Below are 25,000 nucleotides of genomic sequence, written 5' to 3'. Positions count from 1 at the left end.
CAAATAAAAAATGATCCAAATCACGGGCAGTGTCACGTTGAACAAGCCAAGTGATAATGTATCAAAACTTGACATCAGGATATTTCAGAGGACAGTTCATCGTTAAAGATGTGCTTCTGCATTCAACTTCATTGCCTTAAAAATGGAGCATGTACTTCCTCTTCTGTATGCTCAAAGTGTGCATGAGATCCACTTTCTGCACTTGACTGAGCTTGCATCCATTTCAGAATTGGACCAGGACCTTAGAAACATAGAAAATAGGTACAGGAGAAGGCCATTTGGCCCTTCAAGCCAGCACCGCCGTTCATTGTGATCATGGCTGATCCACAATCAGTAACCGGTGCCTGCCTTCTCCCCATATCCCTTGAATGACCTTCTGGCATGATTCATTGTACTGTCACTGACAATTTCTGGCATCTGCTTTCCTCCCACATCTCAAAGATATCCGAGTTGGTAGGTCATTGTGCCACTGTGAATTGCCCCAAGATTGTAGGCGAATTATGGATGGGGGAATTGGTGGGAATGTGCGGAGAATAAAATTGTATTTGAATAATTGGGTATTGATGATTGGTGTGGTCTTGATGCACTGAAGGCTCTGTTTCCATACGATATGACTCATAGATGAGGTGTTTTATGCAAACTCTTAAGACAAAGACAAAATTTGGAAGATAGCAGAACCAGTCAAATTGGACAGAGACTGAGGCATCAAACACTGATAATTGGACAATGCCTAGTCAGTGATATTGTAAAGTCAATAGTGATTAAGTTTAACATTCCTGAAACTACACAGTGCTTTGATCACTTTGTTTAGTTCAGAGATACAAGGTGGAAACAGGCCCTTTGACCCACCGAGTCCACACCAACCATCACTAGTTCTATGATATCCCATTTTGTGCATCGTACACACTCGGGGCATATAGAGAAACCAATTAACCTACAAACCTGCACGTCTTTGGAATGTGGGAGCACCCGGAGAAAAAACACGCGGTCACAGGGAGAACGTATAGACTCCACACAGACAGCATCTGTAGACAGGATTGAACCTGGGTCGTTCTGGTGCTGTGAGACCAATTTGTCGCCCGCATCTGCTTGTATATCTTGAACATCAGATCCTGTGAATTGATCAGATCAATCATTATGAATTGAGGGACATAATTATATTCTTAAAATAATGTAGAGGAGTCTCACAAAACCTCTAACCAATGTTAGAAGTCTGAGCAATAAGTAAAGGCAGACTCATCATCTTTGAAAGGATGTAACTAAAATGAGTCTTTCTTGGAGAAGATTGTGAGGTTCATCAGCAAATTAAGGTACAACATTGGGACCAAGAGGAACAGGTAAATTCAAAGTGACAGTAAGAAACACTTCATCACACCATTAGTGATTATTGCAAAGAATAGGCTTTCAACAAGGAAATTAAAGTAAAAATTGTGGAGTAACTTTGTTCAGATTGCAGAGAATATACTCATAGTTTATGCAATCTTCATTTAACCTATGGAGTTTGGGGTTCATTCAGGTAAATGTGTGCTGCACACCCTCCTAAATCAATACAATCAATACAATCAATACAGGCTTTCTAATTTGCAGTGCGCAGAACTACTCAATGTACTTCAAGTGTGATCACAGATGTTATCCCTGTCTTGATGCATTTAGAACAGCGAGCAGTACAGCACAGGAACAGGTCCTTCAGCCCACACGTCTGTGCCGAATATGGTTCCAAATTAAACTAATCTCTTCTGCCTGCACATGATCCTCATCCGTCCATTCACTGCATGTACATGTGCCTATCTAAAAGGGTCTTAAGCACCACTATCGTATCTACTACGACCACAACCCGTGGCAATGTGTTCCAGGAAATTATCACTCTCCTAACGAAGATCATTTTTAAAATATCAGAGCACAATTATTGAAAATATTGTTCCATCAGTTTGATTAACCTCTAATGCATGTGATGTTTTTCTTTTCCTCACTATATATTAAGTTTAGAACATCAGGCACTAAAGCAATGTTATGAGAATATGGCTAAAACACTTAAAATTCTAATACACAATAACAATAAAATCAAACTGACGGAACAACATTTTCAATAATTGTGCTCTGATATTAAAAGAATAAAAATTGCATGAACTGTTGTCAATTTGTCTCAAAAATTCACCCAGCTAGTCAAGAAGGTTTTTTTTTAACTAGAATTTAAACTTGTTCTCTTTAGTCTCTAGGCTGAATGCACATATATAAAAACAAATGCCTAATTGGTCTGCTTTGAAAATCCACTCAAATTAAATCCACTCATCAGTCTGAAGAATGGTCTCGACCCGAAACGTCACCCATTCTCTCTCTCCTAGATGCTGCCTGACCTGCTGAGTTACTCCAGCATTTTGTGATACCTCCAAATTAAATGCATGTTCAACAGATTATGGATCTTTAAAGTGAGAAAGAGTTGATACCTCAGCTTTGGCCTCTGATGGAGATGAAATGTTAACCCTGCTCCTCTCACCATGGGATGATCCAGTGCAAGTGAATGAGATGGTATTTTCAATCTGTGAGGCCCAGAGCTCTCAGTGTCATATATACTCCTGACTCTTGTCATATCTGCAGTATTTGTTTTGTAAGCAGCTTCAAGATATGTACTATTTTTTCAAGCAGCAAACAGTGGAAATACACAACAGGTCAATCAGCATTTGTAGTGACAAAACATTGCATCAATCCAGTTCTGACATGAAATATTAACTCTCTCTTCTTCAGATATTGCTGGCCTACTGTGTATTTCCAGGATTTTCTATTTAATTTCTGATTTCCTACATCATTTAAGTGTTTATTTTTGTGCCAATATATGCAATGTCCTGATCCTTCTCAGTCATATTAATTTTGATGTCAATTAAAAAGAATAATGTGCATTATTAAATATATTTCAAATTCTTCACAGACATCATCAAGCCTAACATCTTGTAGTTCTCCAAGATTCACACTCAATGAAACATTGGACACAGACAGTGGAATACTGAGGTACTGTTAAATAGTTAACTGTTTTCTAGGCTAGGTTATCTGGTGTAAAGAAAATATATTTAATTTTGACGCAAAGTGCCAGCTCAGGAGGACTTAAGCTGTGTGGTGACATAAGGAAATGTCACAATGACAAAAATGTACCCCTCAATGTTGAGTATGTAGTTTGTTTGTATATTGCTCAACAGGGTTAAGCAGGATTAGAAAGGTTTTCCTTTCTCATTGCCCTTCCTGCAATCTCTTCTTCTAACTCTGGTCATACAAATTATTTGATAACCCAAAGCCTTTCAATGCATGGGGAGTATCAATATAGCAACAAGGCATTGAAATGTGTCCAAATATCTGCTTTGTTTTGCTTGATAATAATTACATATAATATTATACTGTTTCTGAGTTCCATATTTTGCAGACAATGTCCCTATAATACCTATATCACAAGCAAAAATTCAGTCCCTAGATTGTAAACATTATTAAACGTTATTGCTTTTTAATATCGAAATGAAAATTTGTTTTTGTTCACATTCGACTGATCTTTACTTGATATTGCTGTCATCTTCACATGCATGACCTTTTTCATGCAAAATAAAAAGTTTATAAATATTTCAACAACCTGTTGAATATCTCGTTCCTGCAGCAATGCGTCAAGTTCTGAAACGTACGACGTCTCGCCTGTTGACATGGAAGACATCTGTACAGCAAATCGATATGACAGACACTCTGAGAGGAAGCTCACATTAAAATTGCTGCAGTCTGAGAGCAGAAGATGTGCCCTTACTGAGAGTCTACAGACTGCCTGGGGTGCATTAAAAGAGCAACGAGAACGTATATGCAAGAAGAATATGGAAGTAGTCAATCACAGTGCTGTAATTGACAGCATGATCTTAAAGCAAAAGGTAGAGTATAGTAACTCATCCTATTTTATTTCTGCACTCAGTGAATTATTAATTATATTAGAAAAATACATATACCTTTTTACGTTGTTAGACATGAAAGTAAGAATGTAACTCATAAGAAATTGCAACAGGAGCAGCCAAGCTCGTTCTAGTAACGGGTATAGTGATTGATCGAATTAATTGATTGAAAGTTACACCACGAAAACGGGCCTTTCGGCCCACCAAGTCTACGCTGACCATTGATCACCCGTTCACACTAGTTCTACGTTATTCCACTTTCACATCCACTCCCTACACACTAGGGCCAATTTACAGCAGCTAATTAACCTATAAACCCACGCGTTTTTGGGATGTGGGAGGAAACCCATGCAGTCACAGGGAGAATGAGACATCGACAGCATCCGAGGTCAGGAATGAATCTGTGTCTCTGGCACTGTGAGGCAGCAGCTCTACCAGCTGCGCCACTGTGCCGCCCCAATGTAGGCATGCCAGAATATAAGGATTTATTATTGAACTAGTAAACCAATAACCTGGAGTAGCTAGGGAAAGTAAACTTAGTTTATTAAATAAACCAACTCCCAAGCTCGTCTCAGTAATGGTCACCATGAAACTACTAGGTTGTTGTTAAATGTCCTCACCCAGTTCCCTCAGACAGGATATTGACAATTCCTACCTGGATGGTCATATACTGCATGTAACACCACACTACAGCAATATGACTGAATATTAATTGCTCACTGTAAGAGGCTAATAAGCCATTTTTAGTAACTTATTTACTCTCTTGAAGTGTCCTGGACCTTAAAGGTTAAATGCAGGATAGAAGAGGCTGAGTTTTGCTCAAAATATTATCTAGAGATAAATGAACTGGATAATAGACAATAGGTGCAGGAGTAGGCCATTCGGCCCTTCGAGCCAGCACCTCCATTCAATGTGATCATGGCTGATCATCCACAATCAGTACCCTGTTCCTGCCCTCCCCCCATACCCCCTGACTCCGCTATCATTAAGAGCTCTATCTAACTCTCTCTTGAAAGCATCCAGAGAATTGGCCTCCACTGCCTTCTGAGGCAGAGAATTCCACAGATTTACAACTCTCTGAGTGAAAAGGGTTTTCCTCATCTCCGTTCTAAATGGCCTACACTTTATTCTTAAACTGTGGCCCCTGGTTCTGGACTCCCCCAACATTGGGAACATGTTTCCTGCCTCTAGCGTGTCCAATCCCTTAATAATCTTATATGTTTCAATAAGATCCCCTCTCATCCTTCTAAATTCCAGTGTATACAAGCCTAGTCGCTCCAGTCTTTCAACATACGACAGTCCCGCCATTCCGGGAATTAACCTAGTGAACCTACGCTGGACTCCCTCAATAGCAAGAATGTCCTTCCTCAAATTTGGAGACCAAAACTGCACACAGTACTCCAGGCATGGTCTCACCAGGGCTCTGTACAACTGGAGAAGGACCTCTTTGCTTCTACATTCAACTCCTCTTGTCATGAAGGCCAACATGCCATTAGTTTTCTTCACTGCATGCTTACTTTCAGTTAGATATTGAACAGTTAAATCACACACACCAGGGAAGATCTGCCTACCAGGTTGCTCATTAGTCTGCTTGACCATGCATGATTGTTTGCCCCTGTGATTTATTAGTCGGTCCACGCATATATCTCTGTAAACACTCTGTAAAAAGGTTTAAGAAGAATATGCCCTTACATATTTCCAACTGCACACTAGGTGGCACTCTAATTGAAGCAAGCATACACGAGCAACAAAAGACACAAAGTGCCGGTGTAACCACTTTAACCAGCATCGGCAGTTCCTTGTATCACATAACAACCAATGTTCTTCTTCTTACACAGTCCTTGATCCTCTTTCCTGATACCGTGCAAACAATCTGCTGATTCGTGCAGTCCTGATGCCTAAGAATCTAGAATAACATTAAAAATGCTGAATATCCTCATCAGACAGAATATAAGGAGAGAGAAACAGATAACTTGCTTTGCTGCAGGTAATTAGGTGAAAAATAAATGTCAGCGATAACTGGAATTCATTGACACAAGTCATTATTTGGATAATGACTTATCCAAGGCCAAGTCATTGGATATTTTTAAAGTGGAGTTTGATAGATTCTCGATTAGTATTGGCATCAAAAGTTATGGTGAGAAGGCAGGAGAATTAGGTTGAGAGGAAAAAAAAAGTCAGCCATGTTCCAATAGCAGAGCGGACTCGATGGGCCTAATTCTGCTCCTATGTCTTATGGTCTCAAAGGTTAACTAATTTATTTGAAACTGTATCCCAAAATAACTTGATGCTATTAAAAAATACAGCAGGCAAATCACTTCATGTTTGAGCATCTGAAGAGTCTCTCTAATGAAGTTTGTTGAATCAATAGGATCGTCTCCTGTTTTATGGCAGGTTCAATAATTCTTATCAGAAAAATAATTAATCTCATACAAGGGGGAAATAACTTTCTTCTTCCTATCATTGATGACTACCCACATTACAAGTTCACAAGTTATAGGAGTAGAATTAGGCCATTTGGCCCATCGAGTCTACTCCGCCATTCAATCATGATTGATCGCTGCCTCCTAATCCCATTTTCCTGCCTTCTTCCCATAACCCTTGACACGCATTCTGATCAAGAATTTGTCTATCTCTGCCTTAAAAATATCCACAGGCTTGCCCTCTGTGGCAATGAGTTCCACAGATTAACTACCCTCTGACTAAAGAAGTTCCTCCTCACCTCCTTTCTAAAAGAGCAGATGAGTATATGTATCAAATCTGGAAAAGGTGGAGCAAAGCTGCAAGGCCTGATATTGCCTCATAAGTGGCCTGACACAGCACTCAACTCTCCCAATCTCGCCTTGCTCACCTGTCTTTCTACTTCTCCGTCTCCAGGCAACAGCAGGTAACAACTAGCCCATTAACCTTTGACCTTTCTTTGGGCCTGCTTTTCTGCTTAATCATTTACGTGGCTTGTGGCTATAACTGGAGACATGCTGGGTTTTTGTGACAACTATAAAAAAGTGCTCTTGTTTCCACAGAGAACAGTTAATCAAAGAACAAGGAGAGGAACATAAGGGAGTCAATGGTTCAATAATGTTTTATTGTCACATGTACCTTGAATCAATGAAATTCTTTGTTTTACATCGAATTCAGTAAAATCAAGCTATACATAGGCATAATCATACCCAAGTATGAAAGTACAACAATTGTAGTGTAAGAATAGCAGATTACACTAAAACAGTACACAAAGAGTTACCACGTTTCCTGCGCCATCTTGTATCCTTCAAATTTCAATGTTCTTAACAAATAGAGTCTTATGGCGAGTCCGGAAACTTGTTCTTTGTTGAAGAAGTTTATTGCGACAGCAATATTCGATTACAAAGTTTCTTTAACAAGATAACGGACAACCATTAAAACTCACTGTCTTCTTCGAAGACGTCTCCTAACTAACTCTTTTCGGGCGCTATAAGTGCACATGACAACGCTGTCCAATCAGCGATGTCGCTCTCTGGACCAATCCCTACGGTCGCGCCCACACGTGACCTTGCTGGCCAATCTGAGGGTTCGACGACTAGGACCACTCTCTATGGTCGCTACATGACCCCCCCCAGAACCCGAGGTACGGAACCTAGCAGGGAGCCGGATTTCGCGACCAGCACGAGTAAGGAGAGGGACAGCCTGAACCACAGGAGCAGGGGATTCCGGACTTGGTGGAACTGCTGGAGCGGGGGGTCCTGGACTGATCGGAACTGCCGGAGGCCGGCCTCTCCTAGGTGGTTGGCCGACCAGGACTGGGCGGTCCGGATCCAAATGCGCAGGTTTAAGCCTGGACACCGAGACGAGCTCACTCCTGCCGCCCACGCCTAAGGTGAAGGTGACCGTCCCCTTACGCAAAACCCGGAACGGCCCTTCATAGACCCTCTGCAACGGGGCACGATGGGAATCCTTTCGCAAAAATACAAACTCACAGTCCTTCAGGGAAGGCGGTTCGTGTACCATGGGACACCCATGAAGTGAAGTCGGAACTGGGGCCAGGGAACCCACATGTGCCCGGAGCGATGCTAAGACTGATGGGACTGGAGGCAGCTGGCCGGAGGGGTCCGGAAGCAAATCCCCGGGCACTCTAAGTGGCGAGCCATATACTAGCTCCGCGGACGAAGCACCGAGATCCTGCTTAGGAGCAGTCCGAATGCCCAGAAGGACCCAGGGGAGTTGGTCCACCCAGTCCGGGCCTTCAAGCCTCGCACTGAGGGCCGCCTTGAGTTGACGGTGGAACCTCTCCACAAGCCCATTTGCCTGGGGGTGGTATGCTGTAGTGTGTTGTAACCGGGAACCGTACAGCTCTGCTAGCGTGGCCCAGAGGGACGAAGTGAACTGCGGCCCCCTGTCGGTGGTAATAACCGCCGGAACCCCGAAACGTGCTACCCAATGGAGGGCCAAAGTCCTGGCACAAGAGGCAGCAGAGGTATCGGACAATGGGAAAGCCTCTGGCCACCGGGTGAACCTATCCACCACCGTGAGGAGATGGGTGTAGCCCCGGGAGGAAGGCAAGGGCCCGACTAAATCCACGTGAATGTGGAAAAAACGGACCGCTGGGACCTCGAACTCCTGTACGGGGGGCTGGACATGGCGCTGGACTTTAGCGGTCTGGCAGGGAACGCAGGAACGGGCCCAAACAGCTACCTGTTTACGCAGGCCATGCCAGACAAACCGAGCGGCTACTAAAGCAGAGGTGGAGCGGATGGACGGGTGCGCCAGCCCGTGAATGGCATCGAAAACCCGGCGCTGAAGGGTGGGCGGCACTACCGGCCTGGGACGGGGAAGGGAAACATCACACCAGACTTTTATGCCTTCCGACCCGCAGGCTACCTGAGCCAACTTCAACCCCGAAGTGGTGGACTGGTATGCCGAGGCGGTATCCGCCAGAAGTTGTGCTTCCGCAAGCTCCTGGGGATCCACCTCGCAGTCCACCGCCGAAACGGGGGAAAAAGCAGGCCGAGACAGGGCGTCAGCAACGGCATTAAGCTTACCCGCGATATGACGGACATCGGTGGTAAATTCGGAGATGGCAGTCAGGTGCCGCTGCTGGCGGGCCGAACATGGGTCGGACAATTTGGAAAATGCAAAAGTTAATGGTTTATGGTCCGTAAAGGCCACAAATGGGCGGCCTTCAAGGAAATACCTGAAATGACGAACAGCTAAATAGAGAGCCAGAAGCTCTCGGTCAAATGCGCACATGACAACGCTGTCCAATCAGCGATGTCGCTCTCTGGACCAATCCCTACGGTTGCGCCCACACGTGACCTTGCTGGCCAATCTGAGGGTTCGACGACTAGGACCACTCTCTATGGTCGCTACAGTCTTATCATTACCTTAAACGGCCGATGTCTTGGTGGAGGCACCGGGTCGGTGATGTAGGGATTGGCCCGGCCTGGCGATGATATCGATGTTCTCCACTGCTGCTCCACCACTCTGTGCCACTGAAGGTTGCGTCCATTCCGCACGCTCGCATTGAAACCGTAAGTGCACAGTCCCTCACCTACCGCAGCCACCACTCCGGCTCAGTGCACTGGGGCAGTTGTCCTTGGAACCCTAGAGCGCCACTGAGGGTGCAGGAGGTGAGCTCACTGCCTGCTCACTGACACTGATCCTCTCCTCTGTCTGCCACTGCCGCCATCTTGGAACTACACTGCAGCAGGTAGTTAATCGGCTTTGGACAGTCTCGAGAGCAGGAATCTGCCTTTATTTCATTTTTGCACAAAGTTTCCTGTTGGAAGGACAGTCTGGGAAAATTCCAAAATGGTCCATATTATCTCCATTGATTAACTAATAGCTTCCTTGACACACACCCCCCAAAATTCTTCAGATTCAATACCACAGGTGAGTAATTCCCAGCCTTGCTGAGATAACAACATGTTAAAGTATAGTCAAAAGTGGAATCACCACACTTTGGCTTAGCTTTGTTAGATAAATTACTAGAAGTATCAAGCAAAAAGTCTATCCAATTAATAAATACTAAGGAATAGTTTTGGTGAGAGGGTTGAATGTTCTTCTCCTGTATCCCCAGCTATTGGAAGCTAAAGTGGGATTGCTCCACAAAGAGGAAGAGACTGTGCATGAAGTTAGACTGGATGAAGCTCGAAGAGACAGTGAACTCCAGAATAGGTAAACCACCTCAAAGTGGATATAAGTATAATGCAATCAAGGTTTGATTATGAACACCTCATCCCTCCCTTCTGTGGACATAGCCCAGAGAGTTGTGGACGTAGCCCAGGCCATCACGCAAACCAACCTCCTTCCATTGACTCCATCTACACTTCACGTTGCCTTGGCTAGGCCACCAGTTATAATCAAGGACCAGTTTCACTCTATTCTCCTCTGTCCCATCAGGCAAGAGGTGCAGACGTTTGTACAAAAACATACCTCCAGATTCTGGAGCAGTTTCTTCCCAGCTGTTACCTGGCAACTGAGGTCCTTCATCAGCCGGAATACATTCCTGACCTCACATCTACCTCATTGGAGATCTTCGAACTATCTTTAATCGGACTGTACTGGACTTTATCTTGCACTAAATGTTATTCCCTTTTAATGTGTATCTGCAATTTCTTGTAGTCTTGGTTGGAGCTGTTCCCAATCCGATAAAAAGCTTTCTGTGGCGCATCTGTAGAAGTTGGTGAGAGTTGTTGGAGACATGCCAAACTTCCTAAACCTTCCTGGGAAGTAGAGGTGTTGGTCTGCTTTCTTTATCATTGCTTCAGTATGGACATATAATTCTCTAATTTTAAGTAATAATCCCCCCACCAACACCCTGCCCCATTCTCTTTCCTCTTCCCCTTCCCACCGTCCTGGTGTCCACACATTTATCCTGCCATTTCTCCCATCGACTTAGTCATCTTGCTCCTTTCCCCGCTTCCTTCCTCCCAACCCTGAGATCCTTTTCCCTTTCATTCCCCCTCTTTCCCCTCCGTCCTGTCCCCTTCCACTTTTCTCCCTTCCTCTGGGTTTACAGTTCACTCATCTTCTTCCCTTATGTGACATCAATTCCCTTCATGATTTCATATCACACCTCAGCCTCCAGTGCCCCAAGGAATAAAGTTGTAGCCTGCCCAGTCTCTCCCTGCAGCTCAGGCCGTAAGCCCTGGCAGCATCCTCGTAAATCTTTGCATTCTTTCCAGCTTAAATGTCATAAAACCTTTGCTTCCTGCCACTGGGGCAATTTTGGATCCTATTTGCCGTTCTCTCCGAGATCCTTTACTTTTATTACTTTGAATAGTCTACCATGTGAGACCTTGTCAACAAACCTTGCTAAAAATCACACTGATCACATCAAATTAACTAATAACCATGTGAGTAATTCTGCCCTAGTTGCATCACGCAGCTTTTTGGGGCTTTGGTTTCCAACCAGTTAAAAAAAATAATTAGGTCCTGGAATATATCAGGATATGCCCCAAAATGGTATAATTCATCTTTGCACTCTGCTCCGGTTCCCCAGAATCTTTTCTTCTGCAAGTCCAATCAGAGAAAATATACATCTGGAGCAAGATTTACCCTGGTCAGATAATCAATTACAAATTTCTGGTAGACCCTTCCGAAGGCATGGTTCGTCATTGAGTGCACAGCATGAAGTCGTTTAACTTCAGCACGGTGGTGCAGCAGTAGAATTGCTGCCTTACAGCGAACGCAGCGTCGGAGACCCGGGTTCAATCCCGACTACGGGGGCTGCCTGTCAGGAGTTTGTACATTCTCCCCATGACCTGCGTGGGTTTTCTCTGAGATCTTCAGTTTCCTCCCACATTCCAAAGACTTCCAGGTATGTAGGTTAATTGGCTTGGTAAATGTAAAAAATGTCCCCAGTGGGTATAGGATGTGTATTAATATGCGGGGATCGCCAGTCGGCGCGGATCAGGTGGGTCGAAAGGGCTGTACCTCTAAACTAAACTAAAAAAACTAAACTTCTTGATGACTATTCTTAATTTGGCGGCAGAAACTGAGAGACATTGTGAAGTTATCTAGTGTTATTGATTTAATCATTATTAATTATTGACAGGATCTGCATCTTAGAAGAGGAAGTTGAACGTTTTAATCATAAATTGGTACAACTAGCCCTGAACAGAAGAGGTCCACAGTCCATGTCCACAGTCTCCTGGTACCTGAGGCAGGAGAACGATGAGGTGACTATGTGTTTGTACATGTTAAATAAATTAATCTTTCCTCTACAATTACATTTATATCATTAAAGTATTTTTCAAAAAGCAAAGGGCTGGATAGGCTGGAATCCACTGGTTGCAACCTCTGGCCACGAAACATTTCTTAACCATTACAGAAACAAGAAACTGCAGATGAAGAAGGGTCTCGACCCGAAACGTCACCCGTTCCTTCTCTCCCGAGATGCTGCCTGACCTGCTGAGTTACTCCAGCATTTTGTGAATAAGAAACTGCAGATGCTGCTTTACAAAGAAGAACGTAAAGTGTTGGAGTAAGTTAGCGGGTCAGGCAGCATCCCTGCCAAACATGGATAGGTGACGCTTCTTCAGGCTGTAATTTTTTTTAAAGAGTTCTACATCATGGCGGGCCCAGAAATTATTGAGGTGGGGACGGATGTGTACAATGTTGAGGCCTCTGTTGAGGGCTGACCATTCTGCATCTGAATGAGGGAGGTCAGGGGGTGATGGTGAAAACGCAATAGGGATGAGGGCTGGGGCTAGAGGGGTGGAGGGGGCCTTGTGCAGGGTACTGTGGAGGAATGTTGGGGACAGAGAAGAGATGGGGGTGTGAGGGGTAGTGTAAGAATGGGTGGGGGGGGGGGGGGGGTGATAGGGGGGGGATGGGTAGGAGAAGTAGCCAGGTTGGAATAGGGGGGAGGGCAGCAGGACACAATGGTGCCATTATTGAGGTTCTCTTTTGGAAGGGAGGAGCAATAGGATCTGTCTGAACACTGGTCCCGACCCGAAACATCCATCTATCCATGTTTCCCAGGGATGCTGCCCGACCTGCTGTGTTATTCCAGCACTTTATGTCCTTCTTTATCAACCATTGTCCCATGCGTCATGCCACTGGGGAGGAAGAAGGGTCCCGACCTGAAATATCACCTATCCACTACCTCCACAGATACTTCCTGACCTGCTGATTTCCTCCAGCACTTTGTTTTTTACTCAAGATTCCAGCATCTGCAGTTCATAGAAACAGAAACATAGAAAAATAGGTGCAGGAGTAGGCCATTCGGACCTTCGAGCCAGCACCACCATTCAATATGATCATGGCTGATCATCTAAAATCAGTCTGAAGAAGGGTCTCGACCCGAAACGTCACCCAGTCCTTCTCTCCTGAGATGCTGCGTGACCTGCTGAGTTACTCCAGCATTTTGTGAATAAATTTCTAAAATCAGTACCTCGTTCCTGCTTTTTCCACATATCCCTTGATTTCTTTAGCCCTTCGAGCTAAATCTAACTCTCTCTTGAAAACATCCAGTGAATTGGCCACCAATGCCTTCTGTGGCAGAGAATTTCACAAATTCACAACTCACTGGGTGAAGAAGTTTTCCTCATCTCAGTCCCAAATGGCCTACCCCTTATTATAGAAACATAGAAACACAGAAAATAGGTGCAGGAGGAGACCATTTGGCTCTTCGAGCCAGCACCGCCATTCATTGTGATCATGGCTGATCATCCACAATCAGTAACCTGTGCTTGCCTTCTCCCCATGTCCCTTAATTCCACTAGCCCCTGGAGCTCTATCTAAATCTCTTTTAAATTCATCCAGTGAATTGGCCTCCACTGCCTTCTATGGCAGAGAATTCCACAAATTCACAACCCTCTGGGTGAAAAAGTTTTTCTCATCTCAGTTTTAAATGGCCGCCCCTTTATTCTTAGACTGTGGCCCCTGGTTCTGGACTCCCCCAACATTGGGAACATTTTTCCTGCATCTAGCTTGTCCAGTCCTTTTATAATGTTATACATCTCTATAAGATCCCCTCTCACCCTTCTAAACTCCAGGGAATACAAGCCCAGTCTTTCCAATCTTTCCTCATATGACAGTCCCGCCATCCCGGGAATTAACCTGGTGAACCTACGCTGCACTCCCTCAATGGCAATAATGTCCTTCCTCAAATTAGGAGACCAAAAATGCACACAATACTCCAGGTGCAGTCTCACTAGGGCCCTGTACAACGGTAGTAGGACCTCCTTGCTCCTAAACTCAAATCCTCTCGCAATGAAGCCATTAGCTTTCTTCATTGCCTGCAGTACCTGCATGCTTACTTTCCGTGACTGATGTACAAGCACACACAGGTCTCGTTTCACCTCCCCTTTTCCTAATCTGACACCATTCAGATAATAATCTGCCTTCCTTGCGTCTTCTCTAAATAAACAGTTGATTTACTCCACTTCAGTGTAAGATTTCCAAGATAATGTCCAGAACTTAAATCATTTTACAGTGCACAAACTCCTCTTTAATTGTCTTCACTGTCTTAGTGCCAGGAAATGATAGCCAGTCAACACAATATGATAATGACCAGGTTGTTTGTTCAAGCCTGTGAGATTGATCAGGACACTGGAAGCCTATTCTCTTCAGGGAATGTATATTGTATTTTCAGGTTGAAATGTTAAATCAAGACCTCGCTTGTCTTTTGACTGAAGTTCATTCTCAATACTGCACCGGATTATTAGCCTGGACATTTCTGCTCAGAACTAACTGCCAGGGCTCAGCTGGTACAGCCACTGCCTCACGATGCCAGAGATCCGTTTGATCCTGACCTCGGGTTCTGTATGTCCAGAGTTTACACGTTGTCCCTGTGACCCCCCTGGGCTCCTTCGGGTATTCCGGATTCCTTCCACATCCCAACGACGTGCTGATTTGTAGGTTAATTGGCCTCTATAAATTGCCCCTGGGGTGTAGGGAGTGGATGTGAAAGTTGATTAACATAGCATTAATGTGAACAGGTGATCAATGGTCAGCATGGACCCCGTGGGTCATATGCTGTATCTCTGAACTAAACTCAGGAGTGGGGGGTTTTTGAGCTATGAACAGTTCTCAGGAATGGAATCTGGGTTCTTGCTGTATGCAAATGCAAAGCTTTCTTCCTGCAATAATGAGAATTATTCTTAATCAAGATCAGAATAATGTACTGCATTCCTTTAGTCTAGCTAATTGACATGAATAATTAATCTAAATAGTTTTGCGCACCAAATTTATTGAACGGGCACAGATTCAGATCCAGTTGCAGTGAGATTAATATACCACACACCACAAACTACTTTGAATTTCAACTGTAGCTGCAATTAATTATATTCGGCCAGCAGTGATTAGTTGGGTGGACACCTTTGTTCCCTCGTTGGATTTTAAGGCCCTGCTTTGGGACGATCTGGAAACAAGTGGCTATCTCTGGAGGGGGCATTGCCTGCTGGGCAAAAGCCTGTGGTTTAATCAATGTTGATCTCTCCATCTTGTTTGGAGAACAAGGCCTCAGTCTTATGATCTTCATCAAACAGGTTTTGTGTAAACATGTCGAGCCTGGGCATGCCAATCATGCCTCAGACGCTCCAGTGATTTGTTGAACATTTCTTGCATTAGCAGTTTTATTGGTTGGTAATTATTTGTACAGTAACTAAATTAAATAGACTTTGTGAATGACTCCATGAGCCATGTTCACTGCACCCGGAGTTGAAAAAAATCATATCGGGTGTCCCAAATGTCTCCTGAAGACTGTGACGAGATTTGAAGCAGAGCAGTTCCACCGTCTGGGTATTACTGGACCCGAAACATCACCTATCCATGCTCTCCTGAGATGCTGCCTGACCCGCTGAGATACTCCAGCACTTTGTGTCCCTTTGTTCCTGGTCAGTGGTAGTTTTCCAAGGTAAATTTCATCCTGCATTTGGCAGACTGTTTGGCAAATTCTCAGGTCAGGCCCTATCTTCAGACTGAAAGGTCTATTGGTCTGAAGAAGGGTCCTGACCCAAAACGTCACCTATCCATTCCCTCCACAGATGCTGCCCGATTCGCTGTGCTACTCCAGTGCTTTGTGTTTTGCTCAAGATTCCAGCATCTGCAGTTCCTCGTGTCTCTGGTAGATTGCTTTGCCATGTTATTAATCATTCATCAATGCTTTTATTGCATTTGAAATTTTGATGCAGCATAGGGGTGAATCTTGGGGTAATCATCGCCATAGGACAGACCCCACAGAGGATGAACAGCTGAGGGGGGAGGGGTTGAAAACCGACTTTTTTTTCAAAAGTTCAAAACTGGGAAGAAACTGTCCCTGATTCTGGAGACGTGCGATTTCATACTTCTGTCGGAAAATAACTGCAGATGCTGGTACAAATTGAAGGTATCACAAAATGCTGGAGTAACTCAGCGGGTCAGGCAGCATCTCTGGAGAGAAGGAATGGGTGACGTTTCGGGTCGAGACCCTTCTTCAGACTGACAACCTTACTTTTTCCCGGGAACTTGTCTGAATGTTGTGACTAGCGGTCAATTTTCCCTATCAGGTTTGTGCCAGGGCAATGATAGTTTAAACAATATTCTCTTTGTCAGGCCCCAACCATTTTATGGCGTGCTGTTGTCAAGTCACTGTGCATGTGTGAGAATTGTCCACCTGACAATTCCACAGCATGTTGCCTCACTTGCAACTATTCACACGTGCATGCTAACACAGTGCCCGAGTATCATGCCGCACACGTCATTCAATGTGAGCCAGGCTTTGGCTGCCAGATCAACTTCAACAGAATGCACACAGTCTGGAGACCTGGATATTTCTCTGTGTCGCAGGCAGTATCTTCTCCCCTGTGCCCCACCTGGATGCACCTATTTCTCCTCTCCACCTACCCCCTACCGTCATTCCTTCCTCTGGCCTCACAATTCACAACTCTTCAATCCTTTTGTCTCTTTTTGGATCTCTGGCCTTTGTCCATTCATCTGCCTACCAACCCCCCCCCCCCCCCCATGTTCACAACCCTTGTCCACTTGCCATGCTTTGTCCTGCACCTCCACCACTTTTACCACTTCCACTGGCAGCTCGATCCATAGACGTCCATGAGACCTCTGTATGAAAATGTAGCCCCCCTGTGGCTATTTGCCTCGTGATTTTATAAACCTCATAAAGTCACTCCTATTTTCCAGGGGAAAAAAGATCCAACCTATTGGGGTCCTTTATGTTGCCTGGTCTGCTTGACATGTCCAGTGCTTCCTGTATATTGCTGACCCCTTAACAGGATGGCACAGATGGACGAGTGCAACATTTATGTTTATAGTTTCTCATTCTACACTGACTTTGAATTTTAGTCAACACATTGGTTATGTCATGTCCTGTGGGAAATAAGCTCAAGTTGTGTTGTGTGGTAATGGGATGACTAAAGACCTTTGCAATGAAGGCTGTGTATTCTTTGGATGCTTTACAAAAAAAGCTTAATTATTTTCCTTATAAGTGTGTTTCGCTGGAGTACCCTTGTACCATCTTACAACCAATTCCGGAATGCTGCAAGACTTTTATGGGGAGCCCACAAGAGTACACCATCTATCCCTACAGCAGTTTGTATAATAGCATTCACATTAGGTAGGCTTGTGCATAGACAATAAAGACAATAAAAAGAAGGTTGTGTAGGGACATAGGGATTGGCTGGAAGAGCTCGAACCCTCGGATTGGCTAGCGATGTCACAAGGTGTGCCAGCGCGGGAGAGATAGTCAGTCTAGCGTTGAACTCTGTTAGGTAAGACGTTAGGTAGTTGTCTGCAGTTTGAGTGTTGCGATTGTCACGGAGTTTTTAGAACCATGCAATAAACTTCATCTGCAACATCCATCCGCTATCAGACTCGCTACATTGGTGACCCCGATGTGATCAACGATCACAAGAGCATGTCGCAGGTAGGAGCGAACAGTGGGCAGCCAAACGCGAGTGGCGTTCACCTACCCCCGTTCTGGGCCCATCAACCGCACCTGTGGTTCGTGCAGGCAGAGTCCCAGTTCCACCTCAAGAAAGTGGCGGAGGACCAAGAGAAGTTCCACCATCTGGTAAGCTGCCTACAGCCCGAGGTGGCCGCGCGGGTTGGACGGTACCTGACCAACCCTCCCCAAACCGAGAAATACGAGGGGCTCAAGAAGCTCCTGCTGAGGACTTTTGGCTTTAGCCAAAACCAGCGGGCCCTGAAGCTCCTACATTTACCGGAGCTGGGGGATCGGCTACCGTCTGTCCTGATGACAGAAATGCTAACCTTGATCGGCGACCACCAGCCGTGCATGATGTTTGAAGCGGCATTCCGGGAGAAATTGCCCTGGGACGTCAGGTTAGTGTTGGCGGACGTCTCTTTCGAAGACCTGGTAGCGTTCGCAGAGAAAGCCGACGCGCTCGTTACGCAGGGCTCCACACGAGATGACTCGGTAAATCGGGTTTCGAGGCCTAGCAGCAACCGGCCGCGCAGCCAAGATGGCGGCGCATCGGCCGCCATTTTACAGTCAGCCCGCCAAGACGGGGCTGCAGCACCCGCCATTTTGCAGCGGGCCCAAGCAACAGAGCCGCACACGCGCGGCTGGTGGTTTGTCCACAAGCGGTGGGGCAGTGAAGCCCGAAATTGCAGGGCCCCGTGTTCCTTTGCGGGAAATGCCTCGGCCGATCGAATATAGAGGCAGTCTCGATCGGCCGCAACCGCCGCCTCTACGCCACAGATCGAGGTACCGGCACCGTTTTTCTAGTCGATACGGGAGCGGTCGTTAGCATCGTGCCTCCCTACGACTGCGAAGTTCGAGCAGGTAGGAAGGGTCCGTCCCTCATTGCGGTCAACGGCAGTCCCATCCGCACCTATGGCAAGAGGGCCATGTCCCTGTCCTTCGGGTCCGAGACCTACCATTGGGATTTCATCGTTGCCGACGTGGGCCAGGCCATTCTGGGCGCGGATTTCCTCTGGGCTTTTTCGTTGGTCGCAGACGTCCGCGGGAAGGGCCTACAACCCTTGGCTAGCAGTATGGAGCCTGCTACTTCTCCACCTGCCACCCCACCCTGCCCGTCGATCCACGCCATCGCCACGGCTCCCGGTCAGTTCGCTGCGGTCCTCGCCGACTTCCCGCAGCTCCTCGTACAGCGGTTCGATGCCCCTTCCGCTAAGCACGGTGTCGTCCACTTCATCCATACCGAGGGGCCGCCGGTATTCGCCCGGGCGCGGCGCCTACCTCCCGACAAGCTGGCCATGGCTCGGGAAGAGTTCCTGAATTTGGAACGACTGGGGATTGTTCGGCCTTCAAACAGTCCGTGGGCCTCCCCCTTGCATATGGTTTCTAAAGCATCTGGGGGGTGGAGACCATGTGGGGATTACCGGCGTCTTAACGCTGCCACCCGGCCTGACCGCTATCCGATCCTCACATATAGGACTTCTCAGCCAGCCTCGAGGGTGCTACGGTTTTCTCGAAGATCGATTTGGTGCGGGGATATCATCAGATCCCTGTCCACCCACCGGACATTCCCAAGACGGCTACGATTACTCCGTTCGGGTTATTTGAGTGGTTACGTATGCCGTTCGGTCTCAAAAACGCGGCTCAGGCATTCCAGCGTCTCATGGACCACGTGGGTCGCGGATTGTCTTTTGTGTTTATTTATCTGGATGACATTCTGGTTGCTAGTCGTTCGGTCCCAGAGCACCTGGTCCACCTTCGCACTGTGTTCCAGAGGCTGCAAGACCACGGCCTGATCCTCCACCCGTCCAAATGCCAGTTCGGCCTGTGCGCGGTGGATTTCCTGGGTCACCGGGTCACACCGGCCGGTGCCACTCCCTTGCCCGCTAAGGTGGACGCCGTCCGCTCTTTTCCCCGCCCTACCACCATCAAGGGCTTGCAGGAATTCGTGGGCATGGTGAATTTTTATCACCGGTTCGTGCCTGCGGCAGCTCGGATCATGCGCCCCCTTTTTCAATGCCTCGCGGGTAACCCCGCTGTGTTGGTCTGGTCCACAGCTGCAGAGGCGGCTTTCGACGTGGTTAAGCTGGCCCTCGCCAACGCCACCATGCTCGTGCACCCCCGCTCCTCTGCCCCCACGGCCCTGACGGTGGATGTCTCAGACGTGGCGGTGGGTGGGGTCTTAGAGCAACAGGTCAACGGTCACTGGCAGCCTCTGGCATTTTTCAGCCAGCAGCTCACTCGACCTGAGCTGAAATACAGTGCCTTCGACAGGGAGCTCCTGGCCCTCTATTTAGCTGTTCGCCATTTTCGCTATTTTTTGGAGGGCCGCTCTTTTGTTGCCTACACGGATCACAAACCCCTCACATTTGCTTTTTCTAAGGTTTCTGATCCGTGGTCGGCCCGCCAGCAACGGCACCTCACCCCCATTTCGGAGTTCACCACAGATGTTCGCCACATCGCGGGTAGGCTCAACGCCGTTGCTGACGCCCTGTCCCGGCCGGCCAATTCCTCCGTTGCTGCGGTGGGGGGGCGAGGTGGATTTCCAGGAGCTAGCGGAGGCTCAGCGCCTGGAAGGAATTACCTCAGCGTACGCCTCCACCGCCTCAGGGTTGCGGTTGGCCCAGGTAGCGTGCGGCCCCACAGGCACCACACTTTGGTGCGACGTTTCCTTTCCCCGCCCTCGCCCGGTTGTGCCGACCGCCCTGCGGCGTACGGTTTTTGAGGCCATTCATGGCCTGGCACACCCGTCCATTCGGGCGACCTCGGCCATGGTGGCCGCCCGATTTGTCTGGCACGGCCTGCGGAAGCAGGTGGCCGCCTGGGCCCGCGCCTGCGTCCCGTGCCAGACCTCCAATGTCCACTGCCACGTCCAGCCCCCGTACCAGAATTTCGTGGTTCCGCCCGTCCGTTTTTACCACATTCACGTGGATTTGGTTGGTCCGTTGCCCTACTCTAGGGGCTACACTCATCTCCTAACGGTGGTCGACCGTTTTACTGGTTGGCCGGAGGCTTTTCTATTGCCGGACACCTCGGCGGCCTCCTGTGCACGGGCCCTGGCGTTACATTGGGTTGCCCGTTTCGGCGTCCCGGCTATCATCACTACCGACCGGGGCGCCCAGTTCACCTCGTCCCTCTGGGCCGCGCTTGCGCAGCTGTATGGGTCCCGCTTGCAGCAGACCACCGCCTATCATCCCCAAGCTAACGGGATGGTAGAGCGCTTCCACCGACAGCTGAAAGCGTCTCTCTGTGCCCGCCTGACCGGCCCTGACTGGGCAACCAGCTGCCTTGGGTCCTCCTCGGCATTCGCACGGCCCCTAAGGCTGATCTGGGTACTTCCTCGGCGGAACTCGTCTACGGCTCGCCCCTGCGGGTGCCAGGTGACATTCTTCCCTCATCCTCCCCCTTGCCGTCGTCCGTCCCGTCAATTTTGGCTTCTCTCCGGGCTCGGGTAGGTTCCCTGGCCCCAGTCCCGTCCTCCAGTCACAGGAGTACAGCAGTGCACGTACCGGCGGACTTGCAGGATTGCGAGTTCGTTTTCCTCCGGCGGGATTCCCACCGCCCCCCTCTGCAGCCGGTCTACCAGGGCCCATTCCAGGTGCTGAAAAGGGGGACGGTCACCTTCACTTTACAAGTAGGCACCCGTCAGGAGCTCGTCTCTGTCTCCCGGCTCAAACCGGCCCACTTGGACCAGGACCGTCCCGTGCTGGTGGCCCAACCTCCTCGCCGGGGCCGCCCTCTGGCCGGTCCACCTGGTTCCCCAGCTGCGTCTCTTCTCCCACCGCTCGGGCCTCCGCTGCCCACGGCCGTGTTTACTCTGCCCCCTCCAGCCGTGCCCCCATCGCCCACACCTGCAGGGTCCCCCCTCCCTCCCCCTCCAGCGGCGCCCCCATCGTCTCCACCGGCGGGGCCCTCCCCGCCTCCTTCGTCGCTGGTGGTACCGGCCTCCCCTCTCCGTACGCGTTCAGGCCGGGCAGTCCGGGCGCCCGTGAGGTACAGTACCGAGGGTTCTGAGGGGGGTTCATGTAGGGACATAGGGATTGGCTGGCAGAGCTCGAACCCTCGGATTGGCTAGCGATGTCACAAGGTGTGCCAGCGCGGGAGAGATAGTCAGTCTTACGTTGAACTCTGTTAGGTAAGACGTTAGGTAGTTGTCTGCAGTTTGAGTGTTGCGATTGTCACGGAGTTTTTAGAACCATGCAATAAACTTCGTCTGCAACATCCATCCGCTATCAGACTCGCTACAGTTGCTTTATAATTCGTAATTCGTAATTCTGAGGAAAATGCAGTGAACATAGTGTGCTTTTATGTCATCATCATCCAAATAACGAAACTCTTGCAGGTGCTCTTTCAATTCTATGGGGTAAGCTTTGTGGGGAATTGAATCGGTAACTGTTACACGCCGGCCTGTAACTTAGAATAAACTGGGACTGTGATCCAAAAAGTGCACCTGTCTCTATGGCACCTGTCTTCCGGAGCAGCTGCATTTGATCAGTGACCTGCAGCTTCCTTCCCCCGCTGTCACAGCCAGAGTACTAGGGACGTACATTGGACTGACTTTTCTCTTCTCTTACCTTGTGAAGTTTTCTCCACATGTGGATTAATACGAGCATTAAGCAGAGACCTTAATTAGTTTTAGTTTAGTTTATAGTCGAGTGTACCGAGGTACAGTGAAAAGCTTTTTTAATGCTTGCTATCCAGTCAACGGAAAGATTATACATGATTACAATCATAAATTCATAGAATGACACAGTGTGGAAACAGGCCCTTTGGGCCAATTTGCCCACACCAGCCAACTTGTCCCAGCTGCACTAGTCCCACCTGCCCATATTTGGTCCATATCCCTCCAAACCTGTCCTATCCATGTACCTGTCTAACTGTTTCTTAAATGTTAGGATAGTCCCTGCCTCAACTACTCCTCAGGCAGCTTGTTCCATACATCCACTACTCTTTGTGTGAAAAAGTTACCCCTCGATTCCTATTAAATCTTTTCCCCTTCCCCTTTTTCTTTTTTTTTTAGATTCAGAGATACAGCACCTTGAACCTCTGTCCTCAGGTTCTTGATTTGCCTACTCGGACAAGATACTCTGTGCATCCACCGATCTATTCCTTTCATGATTTTATACACCTCTATAAGATCACCCCTCGTCTTCCTGTGCTCCATGGAATAGTCCCAGCCTACTCATCCACTCCCTATAGCTCAGACCCTCTAGCCCTGGCAACATCCTCATAAATCTTCTCTGTAACCGCTTCTAGCTTGACAACATCCTTCCTCTAACATGCTGCCCAGAACTGAAGACAATGTGCAGCCTCAGCATCACCAACATCCCATACAACTGCAATATGTCCTCCCAGCTTCTATACTCAAGCCATCCTCAACCTACAGATACAAGATAAAGGGAATAATGTTTAGTGCAAGATAATGTCCAGTAAAGTCTGATTAAAGTTAGTTTGAGGGTCTCAAATTAGGTAGATGGTAGGTCAGGACTGCTCTAGTTGGTGACAGGATGGTTTAGTTGCTTGATAACAGCTGGGCAGAAACTGTCCCTGAGTCTGGAGATGTGTGTTTTCAAAGTTCTGTACCTCTTGCCTGGGCCACTTGACACTTCTGAAGCTCAATCTGATACCACAACACTGATATCTTCATTCTGAGCAACGATAATCTCACAATCCCCCTCTGCACGGCACATGGCAATGTTTGTCAATAGACTCATAGTCCTTACTGACTTCCAATTCTCATGATTAACCCGTTCCCCAAGGAACACCACCACGTGCTGAAAAGATACCCCCGAGAGTTTGTTCAGACTCTGCTAACTCTGTCTGTACTTGTAGATCCAGCATATCAAACACAACAAACACAACAAACACATCAAACACATCACAAAGACAGCCTTCTTCCACCTCAAAAACATTGCCCGTCTCCGTCCATCCCTCTCCTCCACAGCTGCAGAAACCCTCATCCACGCCTTCATCACCTCCCGTCTGGACTACTGCAACAGCCTCCTCTATGGCGCACCCTCAAAAATCATCAATAAACTTCAATACATTCAAAACTCCGCTGCCCGTCTACTCACACACACCTCGATCCGTGACCATATCACCCCCGTCCTTTATAAACTCCACTGGCTCCCCATCCCCCAGAGAATCCAGTACAAAATCCTCCTCATAACCTACAAAGCCCTCCATAACCTGGCCCCATCCTACCTGACCGACCTCCTCCACAGGCACACTCCCACCTGCACCCTCCGCTCTGCCGCTGCCAATCTCCTATCCCCCCACATCCGGACTAAACTCAGATCCTGGGGGACAGGGCTTTCTCCATCGCTGCTCCCACCCTATGGAACTCACTACCCCAAACCGTTAGAGACTCCCCCACACTCACCACATTCAAAACATCGCTGAAGTCTCACCTGTTCAGTACTGCCTTCAACCACTGAAGGTCACCTCACCTACTGTCTCCTTTCTCTGTTCATTTATTTATTTACTTATTTATCTATTTATTAATTTCCCTATGTTCTCAAAATCTCTGTAAAGCGTCTTTGAGTATATGAAAAGCGCTATATAAATAAAATGTATTATTATTATTATTATTATATCCATGCTCAGCTCCATAAAATTTCCTGACGTACCTTTAAGAGATTATCGCTCACTCACTCACTCACTCACTCACTCACTCACTCACTCACTCACTCACTCACTCACTCACTCACTCACTCACTCACTCACTCACTCACTCACTCACTCACTCACTCACCCACTCACTCACTCATTCACCCACCCACTCACTCACCCACCCACTCACTCACTCATTCACCCACCCACTCACTCACCCACTCACCCACCCACCCACACACTCACCCACCCACCCACCCACTCACTCACTCACCCACCCACCCACTCACTCACCCACCCACCCACTCACTCACCCACCCACCCACCCACTCACTCACTCACTCACTCACCCACTCACTCACCCACCCACCCACTCACTCACCCACCCACCCACTCACCCACCCACTCACTCACTCACCCACCCACTCACTCACTCACTCACCCACTCGCTCACTCACCCATTCACTCACTCACTCACTCACTCACCCACCCACCCACTCACCCACTCACTCACTCACCCACCCACACACACACTCACTCACCCACCCACCCACCCACACACTCACCCACTCACCCACCCACTCACTCACCCACCCACACACACACACCACACACT

General features: G+C 47.7%; 1 protein-coding gene across 1 annotated transcript in view; it reads left to right on the top strand.

Moving 5' to 3' along the window:
- The window catches only part of LOC144592566 (uncharacterized), a 69,637-nt gene that overhangs the window by 4,648 nt on the left and 39,989 nt on the right, over positions 1-25,000 (top strand). The window contains exons 2-5 of the mRNA XM_078397201.1: positions 2,924-3,003; positions 3,635-3,893; positions 9,964-10,061; positions 11,944-12,067. Coding sequence (XP_078253327.1) covers positions 2,924-3,003; positions 3,635-3,893; positions 9,964-10,061; positions 11,944-12,067 — 561 coding nt within the window. The remainder of the gene's footprint in view (positions 1-2,923; positions 3,004-3,634; positions 3,894-9,963; positions 10,062-11,943; positions 12,068-25,000) is intronic.

The sequence above is a fragment of the Rhinoraja longicauda genome, chromosome 1 (genome assembly GCF_053455715.1).
Source record: "Rhinoraja longicauda isolate Sanriku21f chromosome 1, sRhiLon1.1, whole genome shotgun sequence".
In the NCBI taxonomy this organism is placed as follows: Eukaryota; Metazoa; Chordata; class Chondrichthyes; order Rajiformes; family Arhynchobatidae; genus Rhinoraja; species Rhinoraja longicauda.
The sequence above is the reverse complement of the archived record's forward strand: the minus strand, read 5'-3'. Positions and strand labels throughout refer to the sequence as shown.